The sequence below is a fragment of the Fusarium phalaenopsidis genome (genome assembly GCF_050370095.1).
Source record: "Fusarium phalaenopsidis strain FUZ10S chromosome Unknown contig_32394, whole genome shotgun sequence".
In the NCBI taxonomy this organism is placed as follows: Eukaryota; Fungi; Ascomycota; class Sordariomycetes; order Hypocreales; family Nectriaceae; genus Fusarium; species Fusarium phalaenopsidis.
In genome coordinates this window covers 105,347-125,917 of record NW_028145379.1, presented here as the reverse complement: position 1 = coordinate 125,917, position 20,571 = coordinate 105,347, and the positions used below count along the sequence as shown (strand labels likewise).

The 20,571-nt window shown below is 53.6% G+C and overlaps 7 protein-coding genes across 7 annotated transcripts; 3 read left to right on the top strand and 4 right to left on the bottom strand.

Annotated features, from left to right (window-relative positions):
* Positions 1–366: 366 nt before the first annotated feature.
* LRP88_14914 (ankyrin repeat domain-containing protein) lies at positions 367–1,107 on the bottom strand (the record flags this gene model as incomplete). Its single annotated transcript, XM_083251248.1, has 1 exon — positions 367–1,107. One exon carries the CDS (start codon positions 1,105–1,107, stop codon positions 367–369), a length of 741 nt encoding a protein of 246 aa, XP_083093003.1.
* A 1,617-nt stretch (positions 1,108–2,724) lies between these two features.
* Positions 2,725–3,255, bottom strand: LRP88_14913 (uncharacterized protein; the record flags this gene model as incomplete). The annotated part of the gene is made up of 1 exon (XM_083251247.1): positions 2,725–3,255. The coding sequence occupies one exon, from the start codon at positions 3,253–3,255 to the stop codon at positions 2,725–2,727; it is 531 nt and encodes a 176-aa protein (XP_083093002.1).
* Positions 3,256–4,508: 1,253 nt separating this feature from the next.
* On the top strand, positions 4,509–5,375 carry LRP88_14912 (uncharacterized protein; the record flags this gene model as incomplete). Its single annotated transcript, XM_083251246.1, has 1 exon — positions 4,509–5,375. The coding sequence occupies one exon, from the start codon at positions 4,509–4,511 to the stop codon at positions 5,373–5,375; it is 867 nt and encodes a 288-aa protein (XP_083093001.1).
* A 2,343-nt stretch (positions 5,376–7,718) lies between these two features.
* Positions 7,719–8,577, bottom strand: LRP88_14911 (uncharacterized protein; the record flags this gene model as incomplete). Its single annotated transcript, XM_083251245.1, has 2 exons — positions 7,719–8,102; positions 8,131–8,577. 2 exons carry the CDS (start codon positions 8,575–8,577, stop codon positions 7,719–7,721), a joined length of 831 nt encoding a protein of 276 aa, XP_083093000.1.
* A 4,644-nt stretch (positions 8,578–13,221) lies between these two features.
* Positions 13,222–13,650, bottom strand: LRP88_14910 (uncharacterized protein; the record flags this gene model as incomplete). The annotated part of the gene is made up of 1 exon (XM_083251244.1): positions 13,222–13,650. One exon carries the CDS (start codon positions 13,648–13,650, stop codon positions 13,222–13,224), a length of 429 nt encoding a protein of 142 aa, XP_083092999.1.
* Positions 13,651–13,853: 203 nt separating this feature from the next.
* LRP88_14909 (uncharacterized protein) lies at positions 13,854–14,234 on the top strand (the record flags this gene model as incomplete). Its single annotated transcript, XM_083251243.1, has 1 exon — positions 13,854–14,234. The coding sequence occupies one exon, from the start codon at positions 13,854–13,856 to the stop codon at positions 14,232–14,234; it is 381 nt and encodes a 126-aa protein (XP_083092998.1).
* Positions 14,235–15,014: 780 nt separating this feature from the next.
* LRP88_14908 (uncharacterized protein) lies at positions 15,015–15,530 on the top strand (the record flags this gene model as incomplete). The annotated part of the gene is made up of 1 exon (XM_083251242.1): positions 15,015–15,530. The coding sequence occupies one exon, from the start codon at positions 15,015–15,017 to the stop codon at positions 15,528–15,530; it is 516 nt and encodes a 171-aa protein (XP_083092997.1).
* Between the last annotated feature and the right edge of the window lie 5,041 nt (positions 15,531–20,571).

Genomic DNA, 20,571 nt, shown 5'->3' with positions numbered 1-20,571 from the left:
CTGGTAGACGAAGTTACGTGGCGTCCTGTACCAAGGGGCGGGAGTCCGATGATCAGCTGCCAAGACTTGCGAGAAGCGGGGAGTGCAGTAGTATTTGCGAGCCAGGGCGGCTCATGCACTGTAACCACCCTAATCCCGGATAGGTATCCGTTTTCGACTGGCCAGTTGATGAAGCCGTAGGTCCTGCCACTGGGCGAGGCGAATCCGTTCTAACCTCGCTTGCCCAGACCGGAGTCAGTTAATTAATCGTGGTTGGTTAGCGTTGCATGGCCGCGAGTCCGTGGTGGGTTTAGCTTTGCACCGCCTTACTTCGTACATTACGAAGACTACTGCAGCATCGGGTGGTGGTCACCAGCCCCGCTAATTTTAGGCCAAAGCGACTTGCCTCACAGCCCGCCTGCGATGCCACTGCCGTAAGTGTGGACGCAACTGGCCACACAACTTGGGCCTGCGACCATGATACCAACGCTTAGCAGGCGGGAATCTGACCGCATCCACTTTGCCAAGGGTCTCAATTTTGCAAGTTTCTACAGCAGAGGAAGGGAATTCATTTTCTCGTTGCCCCCGCAAAATGCTGATGTTTTTCATCAGCCTAGTTAGGTACATTAGCCTCTTGTCGATCGGGGCCTGAAGGCAAGAGGCGATGCGTGAGACGAGCTCGAGAGACAAGTTCGAGAGGGAGTTGGAGCGTTGCTGGAAATCGGTGCCAGCCCTCCTGTCAGATCTCTTGGCGAGCAGACTCTTCACCACGTCCTCGTGGCCGTGATAGACGGCGTGGAGTAACGGAATCCACCCATCCACATCCACTGCATCGATACCAGCCCCATGGGCGAGCAGAATCTCTGCCACGCGATCATAGCCTTCGAACGCGGCGTGCGATAGGGGCGTCCGCTTGTGCGTATCGCAATATTCGAAATAATCCCCACGGTCGATCAGAATCTTCACCAAGCCCTCGTGGCCTTTCGATGCGGCGTAGAATAGCGCAGTCTGGCCATTCTGATCCTTTGAATCGACAGGAACCCCCCAGGCGAGCGGAGAGTTTACCAGGGATACTCGGCCAAGGTATACGGCGCAAAATAGTGCATAAGCAGCGTGCGGAGAACGCATTTTGTTTGAGCGTTAAAAAGATGAGAATAACACGGGTCGTGTTTCATAGTCGCAAGCGTTGGGGTTGGTGCTAAAAGAGCGTTGTTGAGGAGGGCCAGAAAAGACATTTAAACAACGGACCTATAATAGAGGCCAGAGATCAGCTAAACAGGCCTGAGCGTTGCGGATCAGCACCTCCGCTCGGAGCCGATTAGCTCATGTTAGATTTAATAAACCAGGATTAGTTATCTGACCCTCTTAGTGTTTTGCAGTATTGGGTTTCAATACCGTTATGTATTAATGGCTGTTTTTCGCTGTTGTGGCTGACGGTCTCGCAGACTTGTCATTATACCATCTAGTACCCCTCACCCGGTCATACCCCTCATCCGTTCAGCAAAAAGAAATATTCCTCCATACACAATGCGATTTTTTATCATGCTGGCAAGAACCTGATAAAAATAGCAAAAATAAATTCATATTTAGGATCAAGATCAGAATTGAATGTATCCCTCATCCTCTTCCACCCCTCCCACCTCGATCACCTCCTCAACAGCTTCTGCCTCTTCAATTGCTTCGTTTGACCTAAAAATAGTGTTACCAGCCACTAGAGCCTCGGCAAATGTCATGAACTTCTTGTTGGGATTGGGTATCGCTTTCCTCTTCTTGCCTCTACTCGACCGGCCGACTTCCTCCTCCAGACTGGCTATTCTTGTGCTTAGCGAGGCGATCTTTGACTCTTGCGCTTCGAAACCCTTCGACATCACAGAATAGCGCCTTCTCGTTGAGGGGCTCTTGTTCTTCCCCAGATCCCTGATATGACGGCTGGTCTTTGGCGTGTTATCAGAGTCGCGTTGCCCGTCGCTCGGGCCATCTGATGCAGGTGTCGTTTCCTTTTTGTCTGGCTGAATCTCTGGATGTATGAGTGCTTTCCGTCGTGAAACCGGCCAGTTTCCAGTCACTCGCCAGCCCGAGAGGATGTTCTTCTTCGTCATACCCACCTCCCTGGCTTTGGCATAGGCCCTGATGAAGTTAACCTTATCTACCGGCGCAGAGTCGGTCAGGCTTGTCAGCTTTTGGAGTTCTTTGCGATAGGCAGCCTTGGATGCATTGTAGGCCATTGTCGAGTGGCTATAGGCCGTGGGAGCAGTGAGCTGGTAGGTAACAGCAATACACGTTGTTCAAAAAGCACGTAGCCATCCACTCATCCTGGATTTTGAGTCAGCGACATTTTTGGTCGAGAAAGTTCGGAACAGGCAGATACGCACAGATACGTGGCTTTGATGGCCATCTAGTATGATAAGCCTCGCATCAGACTTATCTTCCGGTTGCGTTTGGGGAAGATAGACCTCTCTGAGCCACTCGACTGCGATGTGGTTGTCTATCCAGCCGTTGTCGGACGTGACGTAATACCAATCGGCCACCTCCCTGAACTCATCGATAAACCACTGTTGCTGAAGCTCTTTGCCTTTGAATATAATCCCAGGTTTCAGAAGACGGTCAGTTGCGGTCGCGGCTTCGATAAAGCTAGTCCAAGTGCGGGACTGAGAGCCCTTGAGGAAGGTCTTCCTCCTGGGGTCGCTACTGCCAATAACCAAGGAATCCAAGCCTATGTTCCCAATGAATTAGCTCATTCAACGGCTAAAACGACTGATGCTCACCAAATCCGGCCATGATACCGCCCTCGTCAACGTTGACAGTGTTCTCGGGTTTGATCCAGCCATATTCCTTCTCCCGGATATCAAAGTACCAATTGACGGCGGTTGGGGTAAAACAATTGAACCTCGATGCCTCCTGGCATTTTCCGATCTTTGTCTTTATGGACGGATGCCGTTTCATGAACCTAGCTAGCCAATGTACGCCGATAGGCCGTTCCCTGCCTTGTTGTCGTAGGAGGGCAGCGACGGTGGCATGGACTTGACTGTGGGACGGAGCATAGCCCAGGGCCTCTTGCCGGAGTATCCAGGTTACCAACCTGGTCTCTTGGGACTTGGATAACAGCTGGGCAGGATGGGTGACTTCAGGTTTAGGCGGTATGCCTCTTAGTCGGTCAGAGAGGGTGGTCTGGGGCATGCCATGCTTCTGGGCGGCCTCATGCTGCGAGAGTCCATTATCTGCGACATCCAGCATGGCTTCAATAACACCATCCTCTGTATAAGGCGTTTGGGACATTTTGAGCGTCGTTTTGGGAGGCTGGTGTAGAGAAAAATCCGATGAAACCTGGTGGAAGGGGGGGTGATGAGGGAGGCGTTTCAAGACAGTTGATATTAGTGCCATACGGCTATACCACATGCGTCACTGGGGAAGCAACGTTAAAATGCTAGATTCCATGCAATTTTCAATAGAATAGACATTTTTCCATGCTGATAGCTTCGCTTTTGTTCAAGAACTGTTCAAATGAAAAATCGCATTTTGTATGGGGGAATATTTTTTTTGCTGACCGGGTAAGGGGTATGACCGGGTGAGGGGTACTAGATGGTAGATAATAAGGCATGCATCATGAAAACACGAACTAACCTACGGACATTTGGTAGGAGCTCGGCTGAGGAGCGGCACAACCCGCTCTCATCCAGACCTACGCATAGCTAAGCCTGATGAGGGTATTATAGGTATACGTAAATAAGTCAGACATTGAGTCATCTAGTCGTCCGACGCCGACTTGGCTCGCTCAAGTTGTATTATCGGGCGGGACTCACCGCAAGCCTCCCACATCCACATTTACCATTTGGCGCCAAATAGGCTTGCAAAAACAGCTTACAAAGGCTACCTATAATAATAGCAGCCAAGGAGGCGAATAACAGTAGCTAAAGAAACCTATAACAGCGCCCCCCAGCGATAGCCTTTGGTAATAGCAACTACCTATCCTATAATACCTACTTTCAAGGACGCCCTACTTACGGTGTTTTACGGCATTGGGTTTTGATGTTGCTGTGTCTATTCATGTGTTCTTTGATCTAGGGTATGACGGATACGTCATTGAAAAAGAAGAAGAAAAAAAGGGCGCCTCACAAAGCCATTAGTGGCGTCTGCATGTGTGAGCTGTGGGATCTGTTTTTTCGCCCCTTCATAAAAGTTACAACTTCACACAGGGCGCTCTACAGTAGCTAATGAGGGTTGGAAGGCGGCGCAATCGGGGCCCGAGGTCCCCGTAGCCCTACATACTTCGCGTTCGTCCTCCTGCTATCTTCATATGCGAGATATACCAGCTGGAAGATAGCGATAGCAAATGCAGCTGCTGAGCACGACCGGCTTATCCATAGTTAGAACACCCTCGACACATCGGCGTGTTTCAGAAAGCAGCTTTCAAAGGCAGCTCAAGCTGCTATTTCGAGCTGCTATTTATAGCGATAACTAGAAATAGGTAGTTCAAGGACAGGATTGAACCTCTTAAATCGTGGAGGGAAGGGCCTTATCTCTTTACCACAATGAAACCAATACTCTGGCTTTCCTCGATTTCCCTTGCGAGCACGGCTTGCACTTACAACTATGCCACCTGGGTCCCTCATGACGGGGACACGTTTGCCCAAGACGTTGGGCAGGCCCTTCCCGGACTTGATTATAATGAAGTCGAGGCTCTGAATCCCGGCATTAACATAAACAAGATTTACCCCGGGCGGACATACAAGGTTCCATATGACGCCAGCATGGAAATCATCCCCCCAGCCACATGGTCAGACGACTGCCCTAGGGCCCTGCAGCTGAACCAAAACGCATACACAAAATCGACAAGCTCACCTGCCTCTAGTGTGGCGAGCAGGGGCAGTTCGGATTCGACGGCCACATCGACAGACCGTGACAGTACAGTCACTCCATCCAAGATACAGACCGAGACAGACGTCTCTGCGAGTTCATTCAGTATCAGCCTACCCAAGGCCTCTACCTCCGACTCTGCAACAGCAGCGATACCCACCACGGCCCCAACTGACTCTTATTCTATATCGGCCCCGGCGGCAACTGGTGCCGGTAGTTCGCTCGTCTGTTGGAGAGAAACCCACCCCGAAGCAGCCCAATTCAGCTCAAATAAAGAGTCGAGAGTCAATTTCATAGAGTCGTTTTGTAATCGGCTCGATAATCTCAAGGTCAACGCCCAGCATCCCACGGAAGAGGCGCCATACGATGATGTGTGGATCGGGATGCAGATGCTACCGTCCTGCCCTAACCACGCCATCGGAGCGGATTCTGTCGACACATGCCGTGCGGTTCTTGAGCACATCAACGACAAATGCATCGAGGCGGGGGGGGTTTTCCAGACGAGCTGTATGTTATATTACTTTGTAAAGCTTGGGACCTAAGCGAGATAGCAGATGATGTCAGAACGCTCTGCATTTCATAATTCCCCGTAGGTATAATTGCTCGTTGCACATTAGGATCAACTCTTAGCTGCTATGAATAGACGATCTTCCGGCTCAGGTTAACCCATCAAGGGCCAGGCTTCAGCTATAATAAAGAACACATTAGCTATTTATAGATATTGATGGTATTTCGATACTTTAGGCCGCAATTTGTTCTTATGTACTATGACATGTTAATGCTAATGGCTTTGATATTGACTCTTATGTTTGCAGAAAATAATAAAGAACCTCATGCGACGACCATGCTCCACCGCGCATACCGGACGTCGTACATGTGCTTCTCCATAGCATAAAGCTGCCAAGGGGTGCATGAGGCGATCAGACCTGGGGGCTGCTCATGGCCGTGTGCAAGAAGACACGGATCGGGCAGTGCCATCGGCGGCCGAGGAGGGCCTCCACTCCGTAGCTCGCCACCTCTACAACGACGGGACACTGCACCAAGGGGTTCCTAAACTGGCCAAAGTGACTGGCGGAGCAGCGAGAGCACTCGGTGAGACACCGTTCATTCCTGAACGAGGGTGGTAACGAAGTCGTCCATGTCAGTGTCTCGGAGGTTACGGGGGAGGATGAGGAGGGTGAGCCTAGTCGCAGCGGCGAGAGTATGGCCGCTGTTGCCTTACAGCCTGAGGATTAGGGTCAGAGTTAGTCATTAGATCTATAGTCGCATCCGACAGATTCGCCAGCGCCTTCGCACCAGCCATAAAGAGACCCGCCAGGCAGGGGAAGGACGCTAAGGCCTACAGGCGTTGGGCAAGACGCCGACTTCACAGTATTGGTCTTCAGGGGTTTTCTACCAGCAGCTTTTCAGAAAGGGCCACCTCAGCGAGTATTTCGAGGTCAGCGCCCAACAAACCATCCGGCAATCAGCAGATCAGATGGACTCCCTTTCGGCATTCCAGGCCCAGACACTCTCTTCGTCAGAAGGAGGCCAACCTTATGCCAGAGCCATGGCCTGGTCGGCTTGGGTCTGTCAGCCATCTCCGCGAATGCGGTCCTCGATGCTGCTGGCATGAAGGCTACGGCCTCTCGCTTCTGGGTTCGCCGCTGCATGAGAAGGCATTACAGAATCTTTCATAGAAGAAAGGCAGCTACAAGAGATGCCCAGCGGAAAGTGACGGACCGACGTCATACGACACTATCTCCATCACGAGTACTGAGGTCATCTCGATGGCTGGGGTGGTGATACCGCCGTTCATTATCATTCGCGATGTCCAAGTTCCGCCCAGGTGGATTGGCAATGAACTTTATGGCGAGGCAGTAATCACAGCCTCTCCAAAGGGATATATTATCAATAACTTTCTCGTTTCAGAATGATTTGGACACATCTTCAAGCACACGAAGACGGCTCGAGAGCGGTAGAGGAGTATTATTCTGCTTGACGGCTGTCAAAGTCACTTTACCAAGGGTCTTTTCGTAACTTACGGCTCTCACAATGTAAACGCCGACATCAGGAGATCATGATGAGTGAGACTTACAGACGGCGCAACCGCCAAAATACACGGAGAAGTCCATGACAAGGAGGTCACGACCATGCCCTCCACGCCCCCTGGAGGCCCCCCTCCGATTCAACAATTCGAGCATTATTTGGAGCCTAGGTATGAGTCTTCTACTGCAGTCTGCAGGCAGCAAAAAAACTAAAATTAAAAAAAAGCCATTGTGTTAGTATTGAAATATGATGCTATGATGTGGTGATAATGCGTTCTTTATTATATTTGAAACCCGGCCTTTGATGGGTACATTGAGCCAGAAGATTGAGCCAGGGGACCGTCTGTGCTGCCTTTGAGTAGCCCGTCTCTGACCTCATGGAGGGATATGCATTTCTACGTGGGCATATATACAACATACTAGCTCAAGACATAGGTATCAGACGTGGCGGCAGCTCTCTTATCACACCTACCCATGTTGAGCACATGCATATGGTCTGACGATTCTTGCTCTGAAGTACCAAGAGGAGGCCATCGTGGTTGGGGCATTGACGCTCATCACACTTGGCCACTGCATACGTAGGATCAGGATAGCAAATCTTAACTGAGCTCATAATAAATAGTCATATACAGCACTTCCATGATCGTAGGATAATCAAGGGGGCTGAGTTGTACAGAAGGAACGTGGACTCGGGATCACACTGTGGCACCCCCACAACCGCCAGCCGACTGAGCTTCCAAAACAAGGCCGCCTTGATCCGTGTGCCAATCTCTGATATCTGAAGATACGATGACTTCGACCGTGGAAGGCCTGTCGGCGTGAGCGCAGGAGGAACCTCGCTGCCAGTCGGGCCCGGCTTCACGATGAGGGATTGGTGTCGATGATGCCGAACAAGCGATTATCAGATAGCTTCTCACCCAGAATCCCCTTGCGGTGTCGGTTCCGCGCGCGGACCAGTGCCTCTGCCTCGTTGTCCTTGCGGAAAAGGTCGAAGAAGATGGTAGGCTGGCCCTGGCCAGGCCTGTCCACACGCCCGATGGCCTGCTCCGTCAGGGCGTTGGTCCATGGCTCGCCGAGCTTAATCACGATGTTGGCGAACACCAGATCGTTGCGCCCAGCCGATAGCACGTTGAATGTGGTAACGACGACGGTGGACCTCTGCTGCCCAGAACCGCGGATGTCGCCCGTCCTGGCCAGGGGCTGCTGATGATACTCGGCCATCAACCCCGCCATCTTCATCGTCTAGTGGGTCATCCGAGATGTAAATCACCTCTTGGTTGCCGTCAGGATCGTCGGGAGGCGAGGGGTGATCGTCTGAGCGCTGGTCGTCTTCATCGATGCGTGTATGCAGCAGGTCTTGCGGTTGGGCGTCGTCTTCTGCACTGGGCTGCACTTCGGCTATCTCATCCGTGTCGACGACACTGGGCACTATCGGCACGTTGCCCAAAAGCGGCGTTGGCTCAGTGACGGCGGAGATATCGAGCTCTGGCTCCTCGGGCGCAAGCCGGGCACAGAGGCACGGGAGCGTCAAGGTGCGCGTGCTGTTGTCGTCGTGGGCAAGACGAAGGGAGTATCTGGTGAGAAAGGTAACGTAGTCCTCCTCGTGACAGATGTCGTACGAGACCGGATCGCCAGGAATGCGGCCGCAGAAAGAGACCACGCATCGCCCGCCAAACACGGACTCGGCGCGTGTCAAGAGGGATTCGAACGAGTGCATCCACGGGCGTGAAAACTGATCCCCGTCGACGTCATCATTCTCTGGCCTAGACGCCTAGTCGACGAGAGGAAGGATGAGGTTAGTGCGTGATTCCGGCCCAGTACCATCGCCCTTCATCTTGAAGTCGCACGCGTCTAGCCCGACGCGGTTTGATGACTCCATGGCTGCGCTCGGAGGGGCCCGCCCAGACCCGGCCTCCTCCGTACGGATATAGTAGAGAGTGAGGCGGACGAGGAGGGCGACTCGGTGAGAGCAGCCTTCTCACATGCGGTCGAGAAGGGTGAGCTGCGGGGCGTTGGTGGTGGTGAGGCTCTCTTAAGGGCCCGCCGGCGAGAAGGCGGTCGATTTCGGTCGGAAACGTGAGGGAGGGGGGCTGTCTCGTCGTGATCCTCAGCGTTGGAAGAATATCGAGTATTGTGAGCAGTCGCGGGTTAGGTATTTACAGAGGCCTTGGTAAGGAGAATATGCTGGCCGGTGTTCGATAGAGCGCACGCCCTGAGGAAAGCCACGAGTCAGATGCCCCCCCTGCTAGACGCAAGTCCCTTTGAAGGTATACTCACTAGGTGGCGGTGAAAGGCAAAGGGGGATAAATGCGCAAGAATACATCGTCACGGGTGATTGGTGTTTCACGAGAGCAGAGATGTTAAGGAGAGAGGCGTGGAGGAGTGAGAGTGTCACGAGCTCGGATTCTCTGAAGTGTCTGATTGGATGTGTGTATGTTCTTGATTGCGTCCTCTCCCCGCTCTGAGTCCCTGTACATCCTTTATGCAGAAGTAGCTAGAAGGATATTGCTATAGCAGTGACACGCCATGTATACGCCCTGCTACCCAAATACACATCGTGACAACCCTAGGCTCACCAATAATATCTATTGTTGGATTGACCCCTCGTGTGGCGGCATATGCCCCGAATTTGCATAAACCCCTGGTACACAGATATCCTAGCCTTAGTCAGGTGACTAGAAAACCCCCTCTTCTCTCGAGAGGGGCCGGGAGGAAGATCAAGCAATAACATCATCACTTTTGGCTCCACATCGTGTTGTTTCATATCGTTCTGATCGAATATGCCGTACGCTATCCAACATAAGATAAGGTGCGGGGCTATTGAGCAAACCGAACACTCAAAAGAGATGTGGGGGAAGACTCCTACACGGGAGACTAAGCCTATCTTGGCATATCAATCGGGCTCCGTATGCGGAGGAGGGGGGAGGGGGCACTAGGTGAAGACGATGGCTATGAACCCTGACGGGGTGCAACTGTCTCCAGTGAATCATGAATAGGGCGAGAACTATCGGATAGGAGGCCGTGACAGGCATTTCAAGAGTACATTTCATATAGCAATGGTAAAACTATCCCATCCACAGCTCAGTACCAGCTTTCCACGCAGGAGGCAGCATCGAGCTATCATAGCTGTCAATTACAGGGTAATTCTGGCCGCCTATGAATGTATACCAGGTGAACACAAATACGTCTTGGGGAATGCTAGAAGTTCAGTTCTCGACAGAGGTCACAGTGACCGGGCATGACCTTCCTACTCGAGTATGTGAAGATACGGGGATGGCCCGATCGCGGGATCCTCGCAGAGTCCAAAATGGAGAAGAGCTTCGGTGGGCGCTTGGCAACTGTCGAGTATGCATGTACGAAGGAGAAAGGAGAGTCTCCTACGAGGCCGCGCGTCGAGGAGTAAATAGAGGCTCGTCAAGTCTCCGCTTGGATCGACCGGGTTGTTCCTGGGGGGACGAGGCGGGCGACAGCTGCAGCAGCTGCTGAGGCAGAGGCAGAGGCAGAGACATCTCGGCGATCGGGGAGGAAGACTATATGGCGACTGCGATGTCAGCGGGCGAAGCGGTGGGATGGAAAAGAGAGGTTCGGGGTGCAGCTACCTATACGCTGAGTATTATGCTAGGCAGGCGGGGCGAAGTGATGACCGGCTCCCTCGCTGGCACGGGCAAATAGAGCTTGCAAAGCAAACGTGAGGAAGGGAAGAGGAGGAAGCCTTCTCCAGCCTCGCTGCGGAGTTAAGGGCGGAGGGGACAGGGAGGCGTCGCTAGAGAAGGCCGGGAGAGCCAGAGACCTGAGTGTCGCAGTGCGGCTGTAGGGTGACCTCGACCGTCTAATGGAGCAGGGGGGGTTTTTCAAAGGCGTAGGCGACGATAGGGGTGTCCTCCATCCAGGTGTGAAAAGCGATGCTGGTCACGCATAGCATGGCAGGGCACAGAGGTCGAGGTGAGGAAGGGAGGGGAATGAAGGCGGAGGGGGGGTTGCTAGAACCGGTCGAGAGCGGCGAATATGCAGGCAGGCCGAGAATGAGAACCGATCTATGGCTGGACTGGGCATTCACGCTCTAGAGGGGCTGGCCTAGGTGGTCGAGATGGAGACTGTGATGCGAGAGCCTTATGAGACCCCCGCCATACCCCGGATTCCAATCCCAGATCCGCGGGGACGAAACACTCTCTGTGCCTGAAATGTCATGCAGCGGGGGACTGCCACGTGACGAACGGGCGCTGGTGTCACACAGAGCTGTTAACCACATGGCCGCCAATAACGGCCCTGCGGACTGCAGATGGGAGGCGTGGGGGCGCGGAAAAGGGCGGGAGGAACAGAGTGAGTTTAACGCCGCCGGGTCCAAGACTGTGATATTGTGCACCGCGTGAGGGGCATCTACGAATCGCCTAGCCAGCTCACTCGGCCGGCAGTGGAAGAGCCTGCGATGGTGACGAGCCACGAAGGCACGTTGGAAGAAGAGGCGGGACGTAGGGATGGCGTTACTCTGCATGTCGCGGCCCTCTCGAAGGGCCACAGTCCAGGCGCCGTCACTGACAACGACGGGAGAGTCCCCGGAGTTGAGGGACAAGTCAGCGGGAGGCAGCACCGGCAGATGGTATACGCCTCGATAGCAGCCTAGCCACATGAGGCGAAGAACACCAGCAACACCAACCGACCACGACCGTCGGGATACTACTCGTACACAGGACGCTATGGAGTCGTGCTGCCTGTGTCTCACCTACTCGAGGCTTCGTGTGGCAGCATCAGGGGAGTCAGCAGAGCAGGTCCAGCCCTGCCTCGTGCATCGATTATTCGTCATCTACCTAACACTCAAATCTCGGACTAATACCATAGGCCGCAGCGGCCTTGTGCATGTAGCGATCCCAACAAGTGCAGTTGAAGAAGCCAGCTAGCTCCGCGAGGGAGGGGTGCCGATTCTCGGCCTGGAGGAGTTCCCACCAGTAACGGAAGATACACCCCGTGAGGGGCGTGGCGGGTACAGGGTAGGTCGGAATCATGCCAACGGCGAACAGAGAGTGGCAGCGTGAGGCGCCGAGAGACGACGGCGGCGGGACCAACTGACAGGTGCACGTTAGCGTGAGGGTGTCCCGGCAGGGCATGTGCGTGCAGGGCAGGGCGAAGCTCCTCCTCCTATAGCATCGACCTCGCATCATCGAGTAATGTGTCGGGTGGGGCCATCGTCTTCGCTCTACGGTCAAGGGCATCGCCAGGGGAAATGTCAGGTCGGTGCGAGGTCATGTCGGCTATGACAGGGGAGGGAATGATTGAGGCGCGGTGTGATTATCGGGTCACAGCCTGCTCGCGAGATCAGCTTCACGCTTGACAGCGGGGAGAGAAGAGGAGGGGAAGGAACACACCCGTCTCGAGGGAGGTTATGCGGATGGCGACGATGAAAGTGACAAGAGGCGAGGCGCAGGTAGGGGAGGTGATAGCTCTCGTCGTGGTCGGAGAGATGACAGCCGCGGAAGATGAGAGAGAAAGGCGTGACGATTGTGAAGAACAAAGGTGCCGATGGTGAATGTTGCACGAAGCACGTGATACATTGTGTAGGCAGCAAGGCAGCTCTTTCAACGGGCAGGGTGACGTCAGTCGTAATTGGACCCAATATGATCAATAACCGATATGACATTCAGCATTGGTCTGGTCGAAAATTCGATGATAATCAAGGGAGTGCTATTACGCGTATGTACTCACTGGAGGAGGTGGTGGCGGCCACACATCTGGGGGGCTTATACCCGGTTCGGGCCGGGGCAAATAAGATCTGTTTTATAAGCTCGATGTGTGTGAGCGTAGGAGGTCTCTCTTTTTAATGTGCAGGAGCCTCATTTTCTCTTCTGGTTCGGGGGCGGGGGTGGTTCGTAGCTCTTTGATTAAATCACATATCGCTTGTGGGCACTATACCAGCTTGCCCAAGGGTATGGATTTCACCTCCGATATCGCGATGCACGTGGGTGACTTCAAGGCGTGCAATGAGCAAGGCCGCTCTTTCACCCAGAAGAAGCCCTTTCCTTCTGCATCAGATATCGTCGTCGAGACGGATGATCGCACTCAAAAGCAGCGCCAAAACACTCAAGATATTCCCATCTTCGTGGACAACACCGCAATACGAGAAGGGTATCACCTGGAAAACAACGACAACCAATTGACTCGACGGCCTGCTATTGATAACTAATAAGGGTGGTCCTTAGACCGCATTTATCACATATTGACATCGGGGCTGCCGTTCCCTATGGAGTTTTGGATGTGTGCCAACACATCGCCAACATATCCAATGTCACCTAATAAGCTATTTACAAACCCCCCCAGCGCTGAAAAGAGCTCAGGCCACCAGATATCCTATCCTCCCAGGGGCAGCCTCTTACTGTAGAGGTACTACCGTGGGGATATCGGGCGACAGTCGAGTGGCACGTTGGGTATCTGATTGACGTGCTTTCCCAACGGCAGCGGCGCCCCAGCTCAGATGTGACTCCTCGCCCATTCCATTTGAGGAGAACTGGTCATGGCGAACGACTAGGCTGATGACGGTTTCGCGCCCTCTATCGGTTAGCTCCGATGCCAAGTTTTCGTAGATAGAGTGGCACTGACGCAAGTAGTCGTGCTCGCCCCCCTCGCCTATTGACTCATCCAGGGCAGGGCACGCAAACTCAAGCTCGAGTCCAAAGAACAGAGTCTGGGATCTGCTTTCAGGTTCCCTGTGTGTTCTCTTTGTCTGCCTCTCCTCTATAGCGTGTGAGAGGCGGCGCTTGCCGGCGGAAGCCACGGCAGGCGATGACGAGGAGTGCGACATGTCGGCCATGGGTCGAGAGGGCACGGAGGCATCCCCTGCTGCTCGGATGATGATCGAGGTGTTGCGTGTGTAGGCAAGGCAAACCCGCCAGCTGGGATGGAATTCTCGTCTCCGTGATGTGGTTCATCGGCCGGGAGGGTGGGCGAATGACAAACCGCCTCGATTAGCGCAAGCATAGAGACGGAGAGGAGAGCGCGGAGGAGATGGAAGAAACGTGCGGAGAGGAGGCCAAGACGGCCAACGAGGAGGCAGCCGAGCGTCTGCGCCCTCAGCGAAGCAATTCATATCACGGCGATATCCCCGACGGCCCAAAGACGGACAGTGGCAGCAGCGAACACCCGACCACAGCGGTATCGACTTCGGCGTCAGGCAACGAGGACAACGCAACCGCAAGCTCGGCCACCCTCGCGCTGACGGCCGACGATCTGGGTGCTCGCATGCCCCAGACGCTGTACGAGCTCTCGCAAGAGAAGGGGTTCTCCAGCGTTGTCCGCGTCCCTCGGATCGAGGTTGAGAAGCTGGATGAGGACATGGCCACGTGGGCGACGCCAGGAACCGATTGTCAGGGGCAAAAAAGGGGTTGAAGAGAGTGAAGAGGTCAAGCAGCTAGGGAGCATATCGAACGTAGGTCTTGGGGTGCGACGGTCTTGATTCTTGCCCTACTTGCTTTCTATGGCGTTTCCCTTATAACGTCGGTAAGCCCCGCATTAGCTGTGTCTGACCTGCTGACAAACAGCTCTCTTGCCTCTTTTGGCAGTCCGGCCATTTTGGCACGTGACACCGATCCAGATACCATAATGAATGTCGTTAGGAAGTCACAAGACGATGATATCTTGCGAGTCTACCGAGGGGACGTTGCAGAGGGGAAAGGGCTGGAGTGGCCGACCTTTGATGCTTGCCTCAAAAGACCGAAGAGGCGGAGGCATTGCTGGAGGCTTTTCTGCAAGAGGCGGCGTATTACAATGGCCTCATGGCGATGGACATAAACGACCCGTGTCCCCTCTACGGCGGCGACGAGCTCGACAGATCCGACAAGGTTACGCACATCAATGAAAGGCACACACACCTCGGCAAGGCCGGCTCGGCCACTGCACTACGCAAGGAAGACATGGGCCTATGGTCCTGCGATAGCATGAGCTAGGGGCTCAAGCTATGGGTCATCGTCGACACTTCACACGGGATGAAGCTCGACAAAGGTGGATAGATGAGTGTAAGCGGTGCGACCAATTTGTCCGTACTGTCCGTCTTCGCGGTCAGGCAATTCGTCGACGATGTAAAGTCGCATAACGCGACCTTGCGTATGGACCAAGACGAGATCACCGCGTACGATGGCGAGGAGGGACAAGTTCCCATCTGAGTACATAATGCTGGTGAAGGTGAAGGGCAGCAAAGTACAAACCCGCTACCGGCAGCTGCGGTTCAACGAGGCGTACAATGACCGGAGAGGCGGCTCGATGCGCATGCCCAGCACCCTCCGCGAGCGGATTGCGCAAGCCTTTGGCACCACACTCTACAAGGTCGACAATGACCGCAAGGCTGGGCGCTGCTGGAAGAGGCTCTGCGGACCATACGGCCCGGGTCCCCTCGCCTTCATCCCACAGTGCCGACCCGGGAAGACGCCCTTCCACGTAGCGACAGAGGAGTATATGAGGCTCGCTGAAAAGGCAGAGAAGGCAGAGAACCTCTGCGAGCTGCACGAACTGGTGGACAACGCATATGTGCGCAAGATTTGCGCTGCCGGACTAGCATTCCTGCGGGCGACGGACGGTGGCAGGGTTGCCAACTTTGCATTCTCGGGTAAGGAAGAGGATTCGGACTGGGATAAGATGAGGGAGGAGGAAGTTCTGGCCTGGGTGACTCCGTTCGACCATGATGATTAATGACGGCATCTATGTATTTGACAATCTTGCAAGCGGCATCCTTGATAGAGGGGCACAGGGGGGAGGGGGGATACTAATGATCCTTTCAGGCACTGTTGGCAATGTTGGTGAGCAACGTAGGCAGCAGGACGTGAAGAGGAATATACGCTGTATGGAGGTGCCCCTATACAATCTCTGATATCCTACCTGCTTTGGTTCATGGTTAATGACCGTCATGGAATACGTGCTGGTGGGTGTGACTCGCCGTGCCTTTCATAGAAGAGTTTCAATTGACGTGCTGGTGGGTGTGACTCGCCGTGCCTTTCATAGAAGAGTTTCAATTGACGTGCTGGTGGGTGTGACTCGCCGTGCCTTTCATAGAAGAGTTTCAATTGACCTGACCAACGGCCCTTCTATACCAACATTAGATGTGACGTCTTGTCACTATAGATGCGGTAGAGCGCAAAAGAAAAAAAAAAAAAGAAAGAAAGAAAGAAAGAAAGAAAGAAAGAAAGAAAGAAAGAAAGAAAGAAAGAAACGGGAGGTGGGGGAGGGGGCGCCCCGTTGAGATCTATGCGAAAGAATCGCTACCAACTTGACCTCCTACGACTTTTGATCATCCTTGACTCTCAACGCCTCGGCCCCCACACAGAGGTGTCAGACATCATACCAGCACTGACTCCAATCCAGATGTATGCCATGCAGGCTGCCTCGGAAGCGGCCTCGCGGAGCAAATTGCGACCTAATCTGCGGATGGGTGACCTGCTCTTGTACACTGAAGAGACTCCTCTGGTGGTGATCCCACATCTACAAGGCACTCTGTGATGCGGCCTTCGAATCGTGCCATGAGGATAATTCAACGCAATACGCAGTCTTTCCAGTAGCGGAGTACCTGGCGCCAAAGTATACTACTAGCTCTGCGGCTTTCGTGATTGGGAACTCTGAGAGCTACGAGGAGGAGTGGTGGCAAACCTCAAAGGGGGATCATAGAGCGCAATACATACGGGGTTTCCATGAACTGGTCTTCTCCCTCTTTTCTCAGCTATACCCTATCTTGTGAAGATTGTGTCTTCCTACTGTGGTCTGCCTTGTGCTACAACGCTCCCGAGGGGGGAGCCTTGCAGTGGGCGTCAAGCAAGCGAGTGGTCCTTATGTCTGCTACAAACGAGGCTGAGTGAGATATGCATGTTTTCTCACTCGTTCGTCCCTAGGAAGGCAAATTCGTGTTCGGGGAGAAACATTGAAGAATTTCTACTCTGCTGGACCTCGGTCGAGTCTTGTTCTGGCCTGCATCGGGAATCTAATATATCAATCACGGATCTAGGCGGTGACTTGCCGACGCAAGGTACATGTGGTTGCATTGAGGTCATATGTGGTCATTGCAGCACCTAGTACCCGAAAGGAACGTAGAATTATGCTGTTCGATGTATATGGGGGGAGGTATATCCCAGAGACGCTGTTGGCTGGCTCATCTATCTTGCATGCTGGCGCCGTGCCGACATTGAATATCTAGCCACATATTAATATGTGCAGTGGTTAGTTCTCACTCGCAGCTGCCAAAGTGCATGCTGCCGATCTACCTGTCTGTTGACTCCGCTCCATTCCCCGTGATGCGCCATGCGACTTAGAGTAGGCTCCACGTCAAGCAGGCGAGACAGTATGAGAAGCTGGCTGGGCCCGCAAGAAAAGGGGACGATGAAAGGGCATCACATGCGGCTGAACCATGGGCTCTCTGCGTTCTGATCCAGCTGGCGCATCGTTTTGGTTCGGTACGTGGCTGGCAACCGACCATTGTTTGGCACGAAAGGTAGGGGCCGGCTGGGCAGTCTTCTTAGTGGCCAGGTTCCACGTCCCTTCTGAACCCCACTCTGATACGCTTGTTGCTTGAGCCCTGGATGATCAAGCTTTCCCTGGCAAAACAGGCCGCCGAGCGGGATCAATAAGCTATGGGCGAGTTCATACGCAAGGTTGAGAGGGCTTAATAATCACACAATATACATTCACAACCAGAGGTATATTAACAACACAATGATATTAGATTGCCAGCTTAGTCTATGATATCTCTGTCTCCCTTGCCACGTCTACGAAGCGTAGCCGTTCTGATTAACGCTCCAAATATTAATGCCTGATCCCTCTGCTGCCCACAGCGGCTGTTGGCCATACTGTGCCGGGAACTGTGATGTTCATTTTGCGGTACAAATCATCGAGGGTTTAAAGAATATGGCAAGTCCACATAGGAGATATATCCGGGTCGGGGCGCTGCTGCCTTTGATAAATATTTGCCCCTGCCTGTCAGTGTTTGCCCGGTGGCGAACAGCTCTAATAACCTCGCCCGGCACGAAGGAGCACCAGCAATTCACCTCCCCTTTCTCTATCACCAGCCCATTTTATTCACCGTCTACTCGTTCACCTCTCCTCTCCTCCATTCACCTCGCCCCCTTCACTCCTCCAAGCTTGCTCCTTCGCCTCTGCCCTTACCTATCCCTTATCCTCTAATCCACCGCACCACAAAGAAGTCCCCGAGTCAACACTCCGCCTATTCGCTTCCCTCATCGCAAGCATCGCACCGGCATCGCAAGCACAAGCGGCGCGGCGGATCCATCTCTACCTACAGCCCTCCTCTACAAACGCCAGTCGCCGTGACGGTATCGGCCGCACACGAAGCCATGGAGACCATATCGCGGGCTCGTGCCGACCCGGACTTTCAGCACATCCTCCAATACGTCAGAAGCATGGTAAGTCTAAGAACCAAACCCGCTCCCCTTGCCTCAACCTCCCTCATCGCACCGCCGACTATGCCCAAGCACTCGAGTTGCCTCGCAGCTATTCTCGCACTAGGCCGTTGCCCTCACTCTCTTTTCTCGCGCCTCATATCGACCACCGTCACGCTTCCTTCCTTCCTCTCCCACTTCCCCGGTGCATCGCACCGCCAGTCACACCACGCGCGTCATCGCGTCCGGTCGGCACGACAAAGCCAAGGGTGAGGTCGACGGCCTGTGACAGAACCTTGAAGATGCATAGTCAGCAGTGATATTCATTGTGGAAGGACCTGTCGAGCTGAACATCCGAGCCACGTTCCTCAAGCTCAGTCTTATGTCTCAGTTAAACCATCGAGGGCCGGGCTTCAACGATGACAAAGAACACGTTACCGACACATCATAGCATCATATCCCAATGCTAACACAGCGGAGCCTCTGAACCGACTCATGCTACACAGAAAAGTTTTCAAGGTGGCAGAGAGGACTTCGTCCAGAAGGAATCAGCAATCAGTGTCTCGCAGATGTCCATAGCTGGATATATGAACTGGAATGCACCCGACAATGGTTTATTGGAAAAACCGAGACAGAGGAAGAATACTAATATGCTTGTTCACGACTCCTCGGCATACTGAACAACCCCGTACATACTCACCCACATCGTCAACGAGGCCCTTCCAGTGGAACTTCCTCTGGATTAGGTCCAGCGTGCGGCCAGTACCACAATTCCCTGCAAGCGGGTCATCATGGTAGAGTTCTGGAACCTCACACCGCGTATGCTCGTCTAGAGGTACATAAAGGCGGGTTTTGAACCGCAGAAGGCCATCGGGCTTCACTGTACTGTTCACCCTGGTAGCCCTTGATCGTCTCTTAGGTCCATTCGTCGTGTTTCTGCGAGTACCTCACGACTTCATTGCGCGGTCGGGAGGCCTCGTCTTCATATAAGTCCTCTGAACATGGCCCTCCTAGCCTGTTCTTCAGAGACCAACTGTTCGCAACCAGTATGGTCCCTAGCCCACTCTGCCAATCGCTTTGGATCCGACTCTTCTTCGCCGGGGACTGGTTCTTCCCTCGCCGGGTCCTGTTCGCTCGGGACTTTCTCTTGGAGGGGTTCATCCCCCTGCTTGGTCTTCCCTGGACGCTTCTGCAGCCTCCTCACGAGTCTTCGGGGATATGAGGAAATCGTCGAGATACACGATGCATACGGTATTGACAAGACCTTGAAGAGATTGGCGTATGTAGTTCTGGAATGGAGCCGGCGCGTTGGTGAGTCCGAACGGCGTCACCGCGTACTCAAAGTGCCCATAACGGGCGAGGAAAGCTGTCTTCCACTCATTTCCCTCTGCAATGCGGATACGGCGGTATGCGTCTTCCACGTCGATCTCGGCGAAGAACTGGGCTCCCGGAATACACTCCATGATCTCCGAAACTAAGGGGAGAGCGTGGCGATTCTAGATGGAAACCTGATTGAGCCCCCGGTGGTCCATGCATAGCCTGAGGCTCCTATCCTTCTTGTGCCCAAGAAGGATAGAAGACCCCGCTGGGCTGGTCGAGGGTCTGATCCGACCCGAAGCCAGGTTCTCCTCTTAGTGCCACCGTAACTCTGTAAGCTCTCCTTGCGAGAAGGGGTAGGTCGGTCCAAAGAGCGGTTGCTTGCCTGGCAGGGGGAGGTCGGTGGGCTTGTGGTCGTGAAACTCCCGGGGAATACCATCAAGCTGGTCTGAACAACCATAGGTCCGATCCCCTGGCAGTATAAAGGTCTCGTCGGCTTGATTGATAGCAAAGATCCTCGCTAGGTTCTTGAATTGTCTTAGACTTTAGTCTCCTTCCAGCGGACGAAGTGGCGGAGATCCAGCTATTGGTGTATTGAGCCCATCTTTCAACGAGGGAATAAGGGATAAAGTACAAGAATAGGTCTAGAGGCTCGTTGGGCAGCTCTTTCACCCGTAAGGCACGATAAGCGATGTGTTGTGGTTGAAAGTTGTAACCTCTCTCTGTGGTTGCGGGGAAATTGGGTCTGCACGTGGCATCGTCGGGCTGCAGCCGGCTGCAATTACGGTCCTCAATACAGAAAGTTATCGTAGGCATTGGCAACTAGTGCTTCCTTAGGTACCGACGGCATAGTTGATGTTTCAATTTGATAGGAAATTGACGATATCCCTTAGGCCCAGATCAGGGACTGGGTTCTGACTGATCCCGGTTATCAGGAAAGACATCCTATCGCATAAAATTAGCGCAGCCACCGTCTTGTACCCAAAACCCCGTCATGTTCATAGCTATTCCTCAACCGGCGAGGGCTCTGACCG